Source organism: Schistocerca americana, chromosome 6 (assembly GCF_021461395.2).
Source record: "Schistocerca americana isolate TAMUIC-IGC-003095 chromosome 6, iqSchAmer2.1, whole genome shotgun sequence".
Taxonomy (NCBI): Eukaryota; Metazoa; Arthropoda; class Insecta; order Orthoptera; family Acrididae; genus Schistocerca; species Schistocerca americana.
Window position 1 is genome coordinate 370,813,301 of NC_060124.1, and position 15,390 is coordinate 370,828,690.

General features: G+C 39.4%; 1 protein-coding gene across 1 annotated transcript; it reads left to right on the plus strand.

Annotated features, from left to right (window-relative positions):
• Positions 1-14,157: 14,157 nt before the first annotated feature.
• LOC124620152 lies at positions 14,158-14,844 on the plus strand. The gene has a single exon (XM_047146822.1). The coding sequence runs from the start codon at positions 14,158-14,160 to the stop codon at positions 14,842-14,844; it is 687 nt and encodes a 228-aa protein (XP_047002778.1).
• The last annotated feature ends 546 nt before the right edge of the window (positions 14,845-15,390 follow it).

Genomic DNA, 15,390 nt, shown 5'->3' on the forward strand with positions numbered 1-15,390 from the left:
AGCATAGTAACAGTCTACTTCAAAATATATTTCGTCAGCAATTCATAATTTAACAATTTTTTAGCGTTATAATATGAGAACAAAATGTTCTAAACTTTAAGACTGGATGGGGATGATAATCGTACCACATTATCTGCAAAGGTGAAATGAAAATAGAACAAGTGAACAATCGAAACTGACTTCGCAATAAGATTATATTGAATTTTTAGTTTTGGCTTTTTAACGCAGTTAACGATCGGGGATGAAAGGTATGAAAGAAATGTTCACAGCAATAGTAGAAGTGCAGGAAATACGATATCGATTCTGAGGTTAGTATACAAGTACTGCCTGTATTAAACTTGCAATAACTGTATTTCTTTAAATTTACGACATATTACGTGGAACTTAGGTTACACATAAAAAAACTGAAGGTGAAAATACTTAATAATAATTGGAAGAAGACTAACTGCAGCCTAATAGTTAAAACTAAGAAGTAAACAGCTATACAAAGCTATGCTGAATTGGAAGCAATATTTCATACCCGAAGTGAAGCGTCATCAAGAGGCGGCTACCGAAAATATAGTCAGGTATTACCACGGAACAAAAAGATAAAACAAAACATACGGATGTGAAGATCGTTCGATATCAAACCAGGAGAAGAATTAATTGTAAGAAGTTAATATGTTGTTTAAAAAATAAAGTGAGTAGGTAAACTACGCAAGGTATTTAATTCTACTAGAGTTAAAGTGACGATGAATTGAAACTCATTAAACTCGCATGAAATATTATATGTTTTCGGAAAAACTGGCTTGGTCTCTTATTTTTTATGATGGTGCCAGATTTGAACATCTCAAGTGTACCAATACTGTACTCTCTAGCAAATCAGACTTCGTAAATTAAATAGCAGGCAGATTCCGAATAATTACTGCAATTTGAAGCGATCTAAGTCAGATAGCCATAATGATGGTTATGGAAACTCCGCCCAAGCCTGTTGTTAGCGTTCATACAGCAAGACTCATCCGTACTTCGGTACAAAACATGTCAGTAACATTTAAAGGGTATCATTAGTATAAATGAAAGAACACAATGTCTGGACAGAAAACGAGTGATTATTTTTCACTTAAAGAAACTTACAGTAATACATACTTAGAGTACAAGGCCAGTAGAAGGAAAGGTGAAGAGCCTCGAAATAGAAAAAAAGGTTTATTTTAGAGTTTAGATAATTTATTTTATTGTCTCTTAACCTTAAATGTTCTGTTTGCATCAGTATTTATTTATAAGGGGTTCTTGTGAAAATAAATTTGTGGCCACTGTATACATGCGTGGCTGTACCACTCTTATTTTACGATAACTTACGGAATATTGTAGATAGTTCTTAAATCATTTTCATTAGTACATGTACAGTCTAAGAATAACTAAACGTAGGCGTAGCATAGAGTGTCTTTGTACATCATCTGGTCATTGTAAAAGACATTTATTTACCTATCGAACATTGAGAATATAGGCGTCTGAATCAGAACACGATCGACAATTGAGTCTTACGTCACCAAAAAGGATTGCCGACTGTTTGAATTGCACCATGTCGCAACACTAGCTGGCGCGTACACGCATACCTTTGATGAAGTGAGCGTCCAGGATGAGTGTGCCACCAGCAATTCACTATATTTGATTTTATTCAATGGACAAAGCGAAGACTCTTTCTGTCACTACAATTTTCGATCGCTTACGCGACGTTTTAATACTGGTAACGTCGCACAGTTTATTCAGAGTGCGACACAGTTACTTCGCACCGCAACCCATCACAGTTTCACTTTTCATCTATCACAGACAGTCTCGGGTGCACAATTAGCCGCAGAGATTAATTCAAGGAAATTTATTCTGTCCTCCGCGCTTTTACTTGCAGAACGTTGTATACACGTTTAGGCCTCATTCACGAGTAGCTGACGAATACTTGGCCTCATTCACGAGTAGCTGACGAATAGTTGGCCAAGAGTTCACCTTTTTACATTATGTTAGAAAAATTTTATACATTTTTTCTATGTCCGGTGAAATCACAGAGTGTTTAGAGTATCACTATTTCGAGCTTAAGTACTGCTGAGAGGGGAACACAGTTTAATACATACAGTGTCTTCGTCAGCTGTACCCAGTAAGGCAATATCGCTCATCAGTGCATCGAAAAGTTAATACAATAAATTGAAAGCATGCGAACGCAATCATTACAAGCACCAACATGTGTAAAAATCGCTCTCATCAAAGGAGATGACGAATGAAAATTCTACCTATGGAGCCAATCAATAGAATAAATAGAAGTAAACTCTAGTTATTACAGACATGTACATAAAATTTCATACTAACTTTCTATTATTCACTTATCTATTATGATAAGTAGGAAAGATTAGTATCAGTTCATTTCATTTGATTACGAGGGTTATTCGGAAAGAAAGGAATGATAGGTCTCGAAATGGGAACCACAGTGGAAATCGAAACTGTTTTATTTGCAACAGTTAGCTACAACTTCCAACTGTTTATCTCCATAGTCACCGATCCGACTTCGACCTTTGTCGTAGCGTTTTACCAACTTTACAATACCCTCGTTATAGAAGGTAGCTACCAGTGCTTTCCGCCATTTCTCTACGCTGGCCTACAGCTCGCTGACTGTGTCAAAATGTTGTCTTCATAGCCAGCGGTTCATGTGAGCAGAGATGAAACTCAGAGGGAGACAATTACGAGCTCTATTGTGGGTAATTAAACATTTCCAATTAAAAGCTACGCAGGAGCATCTTCATTGCCCCTGCAGAATGTGGCTGAGAATTGTGTTGAAGAAGAAAACGCACAACGATTATGTAATGTTGGCTGCATAGCTCCAGGCGAAATTTCTCACCAAGCCCTCGTACTTGGCGAAAGACAAGGTATCTTTATGTGCTCTCTGTGTGCTCAGAAGTAAAACGAGCGACGCAACGCGATCGACATGCATACTACAGACACTGCCCAACACACCTTTACAAAACTTCATCGGATTTTAATGGTGGTTTCCATTTCCCGACCGATCGTTCCTTACTTTCCGAATAACGCTCGTTTTTTCCGATCGGATTTGAAACCAATAACTTTAGTGTTTCACTTACTCACATATTCTTCTAATAACTAATCTAGTGTATCATTATATACTTATTAACTACAAATATACATGTAGATGTATTATTGAGTAGTACTTAAAATAGGTAAATAAATTAGTGAAACTAAAGTGAAGTAGAAATTAGAAAATAAATGAAAAACTTAGTTTAGTTTAGAAGAATTACACACTGGCAAACAGCGGGCAGAGCAGCAGAGCAGAAGAGACAATGACCGTGAAGTCAGCAAGTTCAGAAGCCATCGCCCTCCCCACATAAGCGGGCGCTGTCGATTCAGCCATCAGGGCGTCACCCGACCGGCTCACGTGTTTCTCAGTTGTCACATGTGAGCAAAGGCCCTCGCCTACATTCCAAGAGCCAATGACCGACGTTAAGAAGATTCTTCGAGAAGCTTTTCAACGTGACAGACGTGGCAATGACCGTGAAGTCGATCACCTCCAGTGAACTGAAGTGAATAAATACGCGAGACGCAGTGGGCCCGACAGACGAAAGAGAAGAAGAGAAACGAAGAGAACAGTAGCAGTAGTTTTCAGTCAGTTTCTATGCTGAAGACCCTCATGCAAGAAGAGACTACATCATGCACAGACGCACCAAGTCCGTCGCTGTAATGGATTAGCAAGCAGCAGCCTCTGCGCCAGAAGACAGAAGTTAAAAGGTATTTGAAGACGGATTTTTACATACCCGGGTAACTCGTGAGGATGGGAAGGAGACGGCCTCACATCAGCAGTCACCTGTGAGCTGGGATGAAGATCTTACAGCCGAAGACTGGCAAGTGGGAGTCCGTTGTTCGAGTCCAGGACACTGGCCTTCCCCTGCCGCGCCGCTCCGCTGACCGACGCACAACACACGCGGCCGCTTAGAGAAGAGAAACACCACATCCACGGTATCACCATCTCATGCACGACTTCGCTCGCAATAATTAAACGGGCCACCTCGCGCTGCGTCTCCAGTCAAGTGGGCGAGGCGGCGACACGAGATACACACTGCCACGCGTAATCAGACGCCGCCGCTGCTGCAGCAGAAGGCTTCGCAAACGAGACAGCTGCCGTTCTCCGAGCCAGAACATCGAGTATGGAAACATTTGTACGAAACTTGCAATAAAAGTTATCTTATGTAAAAATGCTGTTTCATTCTACCTCATACCCGAGCCAAGGAAGAACCCACCCTGCCCACATGTTGTTAAGAAAGAAAAATTATTTTATTTAGTATTTTCACCCTGACATTATGCTTTAGAGTAAAATGCCGTTTGCAGAAATGCTCATCCTGACTATTGACTAGCATCAAAAGAGAAAACCCAGTTACATTTAGTGACAGAACTGTTACATTTGGTGTCAGAGAAAAAACCCTTGGCTCAATATGAGGTGTGAATGACAGTCACTAAAGACCCACAGTCAGCATTGTTTAATGTGTGAAAGGATAAAGGTTTGCATAGCAGTCGGATAATTTTCTTTATTTAGAAGTGTATTTTCTGTCATAACTTTAAGAGTTTGTCAAAATATTTAAACATCTTTTTCATTCAGTGTAGTAAGATTGTGTAACTAATAGTTGTAAAATGATGACACGAAATCGTACAATGTCAGAGTCAGCACCACAAGCGGTTTCTATTGAGGAAGCTATTCAGAGCTTAGTTAATCAAATAGCACAGCTTAAAAATAATAATAATGCATTATTTAAACAATTGTGTGAGGTTAGGCAAACCAGTTCAATCCCTCCCTCCCTAGATTCCTCGGCAGCAACCTTGGTAACTCCTTTTTCAGGTAAACCTGGCGAGGACATAACAGCCTTTTTTGATGATTTAGTAGCAGCTGCAAAGTTAGGATCATGGTCAGATGAACAGCTCTTACAAATGACAAAGCTAAGATTGAAAGGGAGGCTAAAGCACACGTATTACACCATGAAGAATTACGGAATGCTCCAACATTTGAGGAATAGAAGAAAGGATTACTTAAACGTTTTCAAAAACAGAACAGCTGTAGATTTTATAGGGAAAAACTAAACACTCAGAGGCAAAACGAGTCGTTAGAAAGCTTTGTAGATAGGATTAGAGAATTTAATATGAACACCTATCAGTTGACAACTAGTGATGAAGCAAATAAAGTTATTTTGCAAGAGGCAGAAGATAAGAGTTCTGGATACATTTTTACCTGGGTTACCACCTGAAACGTCCCGTCGTGTCAGGGCAGAGTTTCCTAGAAATTTAGCAGAAGCTGTATCTGTGGTGACGGCTTTCGAAGAAATAGAATTGGTTCAAATGGCTCTGAGCACTATGAGACTTAACTTCTGAGGTCATCAGTCGCCTAGAACTTAGAAGTAATTAAACCTAACTAACCTAAGGACATCACACACATCCATGCCCGAGGCAGGATTCGAACCTGCGACCATAGCGGTCGCTCGGCTCCAGACTGTAGCGCCTAGAACCGCACGGCCACTCCTGCCGGCGAAGAAATATACATTGCCACCAGATACAAGGAGAAGCGAAATGTATTTTCAGCAGGAGTACGATGTTTTAGGAGCTATCGCCAGGGACATATAGCAAAAAACTGCAGACAACCTCAATCCACTAATTGTCAAAGAATAGGTCACACATTCAAGGAATGCAGGTCTAAGAAAGTTTTTGGAAATAGAAATCAGTTAAACTGAAAGGGGAATGTCGGAGCCGCCGCTAGGCGTTTCCAATAAAATTTCATGCCATTAAGGCGAATGTGAAGGCGGAATGCTGGTTATCTGCTACCATACAGGATAAAGAGTAAAGGATACTGGTGGCGCAAACGTATCAATAGTGAGTAATGAATGTATTGGAGAAAAGAAATATGACCCTCCAAGGTATAGATTGAGTGTGGTAGGAGGAGGTAGAGTGAAGTCATGAGGATGTACATCATTGATTTTCTATATTCATGGTGTACAATTTCAAGAAGTTGTAGAAGTGGTAACAAAGGTAACTGACGGGTACGACGCGATCCTAGGACTGGATTTCCTGAATAAACATCACGCTAAAATCGACCTCAGACAGCAAATTGTAGAACTTAGCGGAACAATGTTTCAGCTAAGTGACACCGCTGCAAAGGGCACGCTGCCACAAGATTTCCCCAATCGGAAGGCGAAATCAACTACACTGCGTGCAACGTCCTTGAAGGTTGATTCGCGGGATCAGATACCATCTGGCTCAGGAAAACTTTTCTGGATGACCGTTGACCCCGAGGTACCTACAGATACAGTGTGTCTAATAGAGCCATTAGAGGAAAATGAGGAGTTAGATGTATCACATTGTTTTGTACGTAGAAGTGTTGTATTGGTTCAAGACGTCGAGGGTGAAAGAAAAGTACCGGTACATACTGACAATTTCGGAGTGGAGGACAAAGAGTTGCATAAGGGAATATTAGTAGCTACAGTCAGTACTTTTGAAGAAGAAGATTTCATTTGGTCAGATATTGATGATGGTCAGAAACCAGACGCCTATAAAACCGCATTACATCAGAAGATTGAGCATTTGAAAGGAAATGATAGAGACACGATAGAAGCAGTTTTAGTTGATTTCCAAGATTTATTTAATGCAGAAGGTCCACTGCCAGCAACAGATATCACACAGCATAGGATCCCAACAGGAAATAGCCCCCCAGTTTATAGGAAGCCTTATAGAGTTCCGCATCACTTACAGCCAGTACTGGATGCATTTTTAGAACATCATCTAAAAGATGGACTTATAGAATATTCTGATTCACCTTATTATTCAAATATCGTAATTTTTCCAAAGAAGTCTCCTGACGGTACGAAACGATGTAGATTTTGTTGTGACTACAGACACCTTAACAAACAAACTATCTCAGATGTTTATTATCTTCCAAACATTACAGATACCATTGACAGTTTGGGTAACAGTAAATACTTTTCAACAATCGATTTACGTAGCGGATATCTTCACTTGGAAGTTGCACCTGAAGTAGGTATAAAATAGCATTTTCTACCCCTGGAGGCCACTGGCAATTTAAAAGATTGCCTTTCGGTTTGAAAAATGCACCAGCAGCTTTTCAGAGACTACCCGATGGAGAATTGCGAGGACTCAAAACTCAGCAATGTTGTGTATATCTAGACGATATTATTGTATTCTCCAAAGACATTAATGAACATGCTGTGCGTCTGCGTAATGATTTTCAGAGACTTAGAAAAGCTAAATTAACATTAAATATGGAAAAATGTAGTTTTGCATTGACAGAGGTTACATACCTAGGGCATGTCATTAGTGAAAAGGGAATTAAAACAGATCCTCTATTAATTTCGGCAGTTAAGGATTTCCCAACACCACAACGCGTTAAGGAAGAACAAAGTTTCATTGGTCTCGCATCGTATTACCGAAAATATGTAAAAAATTTTGCTGAAATTGCCCGACCCTTAACCCAATTATTGAAAAAGGGTGCAAAATTTCATTGGTCTGAAGATTGTGAATCAGCATTTCAAACCTTTAAAAATAAGTTAACACACAGTCCAGTATTAGCCTACCCAGATTATAACAAAGAATTTATTTTATCCTGTGGCGCAAGTGGTCATTCAGTAGGAGTTGTTTTGAGTCAGAATATTAATGGCACGGAACACCCCATAGCCTACACTTTGAGACAACTAACAACGGCAGAAAGAAATTATTCCACAACGGAGAAAGAATTGTTAACTGTTATTTATGGCATCAAATACTTTAAATGCTACTTGTATGGTAGGAAATTCAAGGTTATTACAAACCACGCAGCTTTAAAATGGTTGCTTGGATTAAAGAATCCATCTAGTCGTCTCACCCTTTGGGCCCTATGTCTTTCTGAAATGGATTTCGAAGTTATCCATAAACCAGGCAAAAAACACACGAATGCGGATTGCTTAAGACGGAAAATAGCACTTTTGGAAGCAACAGGCCGAGATACTGAGGACTGGAGAAAGGCACAAAATGAGAATACAGAATGCAAAAAATACGCAACTCAAAAACAATTTTGCTTTGAAGATGGTTTATTATGCCGTAAAACAAAACTTGGACCGCGAATTGTTGTTCCCCAACACCTTAGACAAGAAATAATGGCAGAGGCACACGATCATATCCTTGCAGGACACGGTGGACAGCGGACAACCGAAAGACGAGTAGCAGAGCGATTTTGGTGGCAAACCAGAAAGCAGGTTGTTGCGCAGTACGTTCGTAATTGCATTGCGTGCGCACAACGAGCTGAACTTTCTCGTTCGAAAATACCCTTACAGAGGCTCCCCGAGGCTTCATGTCCATTTCAAATCTGTGGAGTGGATCTCTACGGGCCATTTCATAAAACGCCTTCTGGTAATAAGCATGTTCTTACAATTATAGATCACTTTTCACGCTATCTAGCTATGGTGAGTCTCCCAGATCAGCAAGCAAATACAGTTGCCCAAGCTTTAGTTAACAACTGGATACTTAAATTTGGCGTACCTGAAGCTATTATCACAGATCAGGGATCTAATTTTATGTCTGAATTAATGAAACAGCTATGCCACTTACTAAATATACGTAAATTACGCACAACTCTGTTACACCCTCAGTGCAAAGGACGCACAGAAAGAGTTCATCGGACAATTGGCAAGATGCTTAGTTATCATACTAACGAACAACATTCTAATTGGGATATGTATTTACCAAGAATCGTTTCGGTATACAACGCCAAAACGCATGAAGCAACTGGCATGTCACCTTATGAAGTGGTCTATGGGAGAAAAATGCCGTCCCCTTTTGATGTAATCAGGCAGAAAAATGGAAAAGTCAGAGAAACAGTAAAAGATTTCGGTCGAGTGGTGAAGGAAAAAGGTTCAAAAATCTAATACAAAGGCTTTGGAACGACAGGAAAGATTAGGTAATGCCCAAGCTAAATATCCAAATAACAAAATTGGTCAGTGGGTGATGCTGTCAACCCCATACATTGCGAAAGGAAAACCGAAGAAATTTGTAACAAACTACACAGGTCCTTATCAAATTATTGAGATCACGTCACCAGTCAACGTTAAACTGCAACTGCCCACCCGAACTACTAATGTCCATACAAGTCGCTTAAAACTTTTTAAGGGCGCTCCAGATGTAATTCCTTCAACAATAGTGTCTGCTTTTCAGAAGGGTGGAGGAACTTCCCGAAGGAGAAAAAGAGTGGCCACGCCAGCACAACATACAGACATGGCACCATACAATCTTCGACCAAGGGTGCGAATGTCCTAGTTGAATCTTAGTACACTGTGGATAGTATACAAATTAAATAAGTAACAAACGATAATGGTTTATTTTTTAGGAAAAAAAAGTTGAATGTAGAAACATGTAGATATTGTAGTTTACAATATATTCCTTCTTTTCTTTGTTTTTGTTTTTACTAGCATTTCCTACAGAAAACCTATTTTATCTCAATGACTCCCTTACAAGTTCCCTTCTGAAGTCATTAGATATGGTCATAAACTCACAGCAAGGCAAAATTGATGCCAATGTTATGATGCAACATATTTTAAAGATAAAAAGTGAACACAAAACTAAGATTATAATGCTAGGAACGGGAATATCTGGAAACTTTGTGTTGGTGTTTCTGCTTTGTGCAGTTTTCTTTTATTTAAGACGAAAAAATAAGCCAAATCATAATATGACACTTCATCAAATCCCTGTTAACTGGATACCACACTCTTAACTGGTGTACTTCAGTGGTTACTTTTGAGCATTAGTGTATTAATTCTGTTTATTGTACTTCAGTCTTTACTAAACAGTCTCATGTTAAAATAAACAATACTGTAGAATAGATATTCTTGCATTAGTATACGGCAGATTAAACAGGTGTTGCTATGTAATTTTCTAAGTGAAAAATCTATTTTCTGTTTATTCATTGTCATCAAGATTTGTTACACTTATTACAATGAATTATGTGTGAACTATGTGATTCATGAGCATACGGTGCTTTAGTAAAGTGATTAAGTATTTTCAACATACTTAATGTGAAGCATGTGTAATAGCCTAAGTCGAGCTTTCATTGCTTGTGTTAGTGCTTTTGCCGTGTGAGGTGTGGAGGAATGTTGAGTGATTAATTCGAGGGTGAATTTCTCTGAAGGGTGGAGGAATGTTGAGTAGTACTTAAAATATGTAAATAAATTAGTGAAATCAAAGTGAAGTAGAAATTAGAAAATAAATGAACAACTTAGTTTAGTTTAGAAGAATTTACACACTGGCAAACAGCGGGCAGAGCAGCAGAGCAGAAGAGACAATGACCGTGAAGTCAGCAAGTTCAGAAGCCATCGCCCTCCCCACATAAGTGGGCGCTGTCGATTCAGCCATCAGGGCATCACCCGACCGACTCACGTGTTTGTCAGTTGTCACATGTGAACAAAGGCCCTCGCCTACGTTCCAAGAGCCAATGGCCGACGTTAAGAAGATTCTTCGAGAAGCTTTTCAATGTGACAGCCGAGGCAATGACCGTGAAGCCAATCACCTCCAGTGAACTGAAGTGAATAAATACGCAAGACGCAGTGGGCCCAACAGACGAAAGAGAAGAAGAGAAACGAAGAGAAGAGTAGCAGTAGTTTTCAGTCAGTTTCGATGCTGAAGACCGTCATGCAAGAAGAGACTACATCAAGCACAGACGCACCAAGTCCGTCGCTGTAATGGAATAACAAGCAGCAGCCTCTGCGCCAGAAGACAGAAGTTAAAAGGTATTTGAAGACGGATTTTTACATATCCGGGTGACTCGTGAGGACGGGAAGGAGAATGCCTCACATCAGCAGTCACCTGTGAGCTGGGATGAAGATCTGACAGCCGAAGACTGGCAAGCGGGAGTCCGTTGTTCGAGTCCAGGACACTTGGCCTTTCCCCACCGCGCCACTCCGCTGGCCGACGCACAACACACGCTGCCGCTTAGAGAAGAGAAACACCACATCCAAGGTATCAATATCCGATGCACAACGTCGCTCGCAATAATTAAACAGGCCACCTCGCGCTGCGCGTCTCCAGTCAAGTGGGCGAGGCGGCGACACGAGATACCCTCTGCCACGCGTAATCAGACGCCGCCGCTGCTGCAGCAGAAGTCTTCGCAAACGACACAGCTGCCGTTCTCCGAGCCAGAACATCGAGTATGGAAACAGTTGTACGAAACTTGCAATAAAAGTTATCTTCTGTAAAAATGCTGTTTCATTCTACCTCATAACCGAGCCAAGGAAGAACCCACCCTGCCCACATGTTGTTAAGAAAGAAAAATTAATTTATTTAGTATTTTCACCCTGAGATAATGCTTTAGAGTCAAATGCTCTTTGCAGAAATGCTCATCCTGACAATTGACTAGCATCAAAAGAGAAAACCCAGTTACATTTGGTGATAGAACTGTTACAGTATACATAACTCATGGAATTAAGCGATAGTATAATTATCAAAACTCTGCACTTCCCTTAACATCACAGTGAGAGACATTTTTCTGGTATACCAAGCATCATATTACATATAATTATTTAATAATTGTTGTATCTTCAGGCCGATCACAGCTTACTCATCGTAATTATAAGGACTAAAGCTGCTTTTCATGACTACATAACTGGTTTATTGTCAAGGATTCATTACAAATGCTTTAACAGCTTCCTTTTGTCGTGTATATATAGGACCTCTATTCTGAAGTGGAGAGCTTCTGTACTTGGGTTACTGCTGTTGTAGGGTGGATTTCAAAATATCTTGCTCTAGTTGCGGAGTACTAAGGTTTCCAGCCAGCTTTTCCACAGGTTGAGGAATACCTCCAGTCATGTTTCAAGTTTGAGATCCCGTTCGTTATGGTTTCTAGATCAGCTCACAACTAGTTGGTTACGTGAAAAACTTCAGTCTCATTTTTGACCTATTCATTAAATTGTGTAACCCGACTATTCAAAGTGTCTTTGCATATCTTCCTTTCTCTGATTCAGGGTGGTTAGATTAGTAGCCATAGCATCTAATTTTGGTATAGTTAATCAGGTTAGGATCTGGTGCTGCACTAAGAGGCTCAGCAATAGTCTCGTCTACAGCCAGTGACGCAGTTTCACTCGTGACAGCTATCAAGTTGTTCACCATTTCAGTGGGGAATCTGCCCTCTGGTACCTGATTACACTCAGTTCCTGACTGTGAAGAAGCAAATATTCTGAACTGTTGTCCGGTTATGACCATGCTAAAGTGCAATACAGTCTGTTGAATCTGTTACTAATCGTAATGCAGGAAACATGTGAACAGTTGACGGTTGGTATTCATCACTGATAAAAGTTTCTTCCGTTTTAAAACAATTGAGATTCGGTACGTCAAGCTACACTCGAATGCATTTCTTGCATGTTATGGTTCTTTTATAAAACGTATAATAATTACTTAATAATTTCAGAATATTATACGCAGCTAATTTTACAAGATTTAAGTCTCAAATGAGATTTTACTAATCGTGACGTCGGGACTAGTACTACGGCAGAATGAGCTTCATATATTGCCTTGCCTTATATTGTAGCCGGTAACAATGACGTCTTTGCAAGAATATTAATTGTATTATTTCCTTATTTTATGTTATTTCCTTTAATTTATTCGCTAATTTCCAACAAATCTCGTTCTCTTTTAATTTTTATGAGTTTTTCAATATTAATATGTACGTCTCGTTAAGTTACATGAAATAGAAGCAAACTGTCATGGTATACACATATATTGAAAGAAAATTCCATATACAGCGTATTAACGATATATTTTAAGAGTCCTACCAATGTCGCCAGTGTAACTCAACTGGAGAGTTAAACTGATGACGAATTGAAAATATCTAAACTAGGACAAGATATTATGTTTTCCTTATTTTTTATGACCACGTCAGCTATGATTATCCAAAGTGTGCCAATATTGTTTGCACTAGCAAATCAGACCTCATAAATTAAATAGCAAGCAGATGCTTAATAATTACTACGCTTCCTAGCAATCTCAGTGAGGCGACGTAACAGCGGCTAAGCAAACTTCGTCCAAGCTGATTATTAGCAAGAACGCACTAAGAATCACTCACACTTCATAACAAAACCTTTTAATAACATGTAAAAGATATTATTTGTACAATCGAAAGATAATAGCGCAATGGAAATGGTGGGAGCAGAAAGTAACTGGGAATTGAGTGGGTGTGCACGCCAAAAAGGTTTCGATCACATTTATTAACTGCAGACCGGAATACATCAATGTGCATGAGTAAGAGAGAAACGTAAGAAAAATATCCAGTCCTCAGTCCCAAATCTGCGTCAGCTTAGTACCTAGCGTAACATGCAAAACGGTAAATATCATGACCTTAATACAACTTTAGCTTTATAGTAACAAGGAGAGCAGAAAAAGTAGACAACAATACCACCAATAGCTATACAAGCAGGAAGGAATGACAAGAAAAATAGAATAGCAAGTTTCTAGCTCAATATCGAAAAATAAACCAACTAGAGTAAACAGGATCCGTTGGCTTAGTAGGCCAGCAGATGAGAAAAAGTTGTTATTACTTTCAATACAAGAACAAGCCTCGGATTAAAAATACCTAATGTAGACAGCACTTCTTGTATCCCTGGAACGAATGACGGCTCTTTACAGACTGAAAAAAAAAGAAAAAAGAAACACAGGAAGATACACTAAACAGGAACAGAAAACTAGAACCAAAAAAGAAAGACAGAAACAAGTTGAAGGTGGGAACATTAATGTAATAACTTTGACAAGAAAGACTGAAGAGGTTGTAGACATGATAGAGAGGAGAAAGATTCGTGTGCTTGTGTTGAGTGAGACCAAGTGGACGGCAAAAACCTCTAAATTCTTGAGAGGTGGATGATAACTATACTAGCAGGGTCACAATAAAGAGGCAAAAACTGAGTGGGGTTTGTGTTTCACAAAGACATTGACTAAGTTACAGATGTGAACTTTGTGAGTGAAAGGATAATTAGATCAAGGGTGATCTTGGGAAAGAATAGTTTTACTATACTCCAAGTGTACACACCCCAGAAAGGGTGGGGTGAGGAAGAAAAAAGGAAATTCCAGGAAGAACTGGAAGACCAAGTAAGAGAAGATAACATTGTAATGAATGGGGATATGAATGCTCAGATGGGCACGGATAGAAATGAATATGAGGAGGTGATGGGCCGTTTTCGATATGGAAGACGAAATGTTGAGGGTGAAGAAATTCTAAATCTATGCATAAAGAATCGTCTTTTAGTGAAGAATACATTCTTCGAGAAACATGATAGCCATGAGATTACTAGACATGGCTGGGATGGAAAATCTAGGACAGTTACAGACTATATACTAACAGACAAACTAATTGGAGGAAAAGTAAAAGACTCTAAAGTCATACAAAGTGAGTACTTGGACAGTAACCACAGGTTACTAGTAGCTGACCTAAATTGTAAGATAAAAAGTTTGAATGCTGTACAAAGAATACCAAAAACTGAGGAGTGGAAGATGAAAGAAGAAGAAAATAAGAAAAGTTTCCAAAATCTAGTAGCACAAAAATTGCCAAAAACTGAAAGGGACAGTGAGGAGGAAGAGTGGAGCCTATTTAAAACATCAATAGTTAACAGTGCTTTGCAGATATGTGGCAAAACAAAGAGTAAAATGAGAGACAAAGAAACCAGTTGGTGGGACAGTAGAGTAAAAGACGCAAATAAATATCGTAATATGGCAAGGAAAAACATGGAGTTTGAAAAAAGAAATCACAACCAGGTGCTGGTGCCAAAAGATGAACACAAGGTGAAAACACTGGAGAAGGATTACCAATGAAAGAAACTCCAAGCAAAGAGAATTGTGAAAGAAGAAAAGGAGAAGAGTTGGGAAATATTCATCCAGGAGCTAGAGCAGGAGAGCAAAGGGAACCAAGAACTGTTATATAGGTTAATGAAAAGTAAAACATCTGATAGAGAGGACATACAAGCGATTGAAGTAGAAGATGGGGATATTATCAGGGACATGGAAGATATCAGAGAAGAGATGAAGAATTATTCTGAAATCTTATTGAATGGGGAGATGCACAAGAAAGTGACACCGAAGTCATTGAATTAGTTGAGGAGCGGGATCCAATCTCTTGGTTAGAAACTGAGAATTCCGTGAAACAGATGAAAAGTGGGAAGGCAGCTCGAGTACATGAGCTGACAGCGGATATGATTAAAGCTGCAGGAATCCATGGAATAGAATGGTTACACCAGGTGATATGGAAAGAAAAAAAAAGTGCCAGATGAATGGCAAAAAGGAATTATAGTACCATTGTTCATGAACGGTAGTAGACAGAAATGCATCAACTACCGCGGAATCACACTGTTATCATACTGC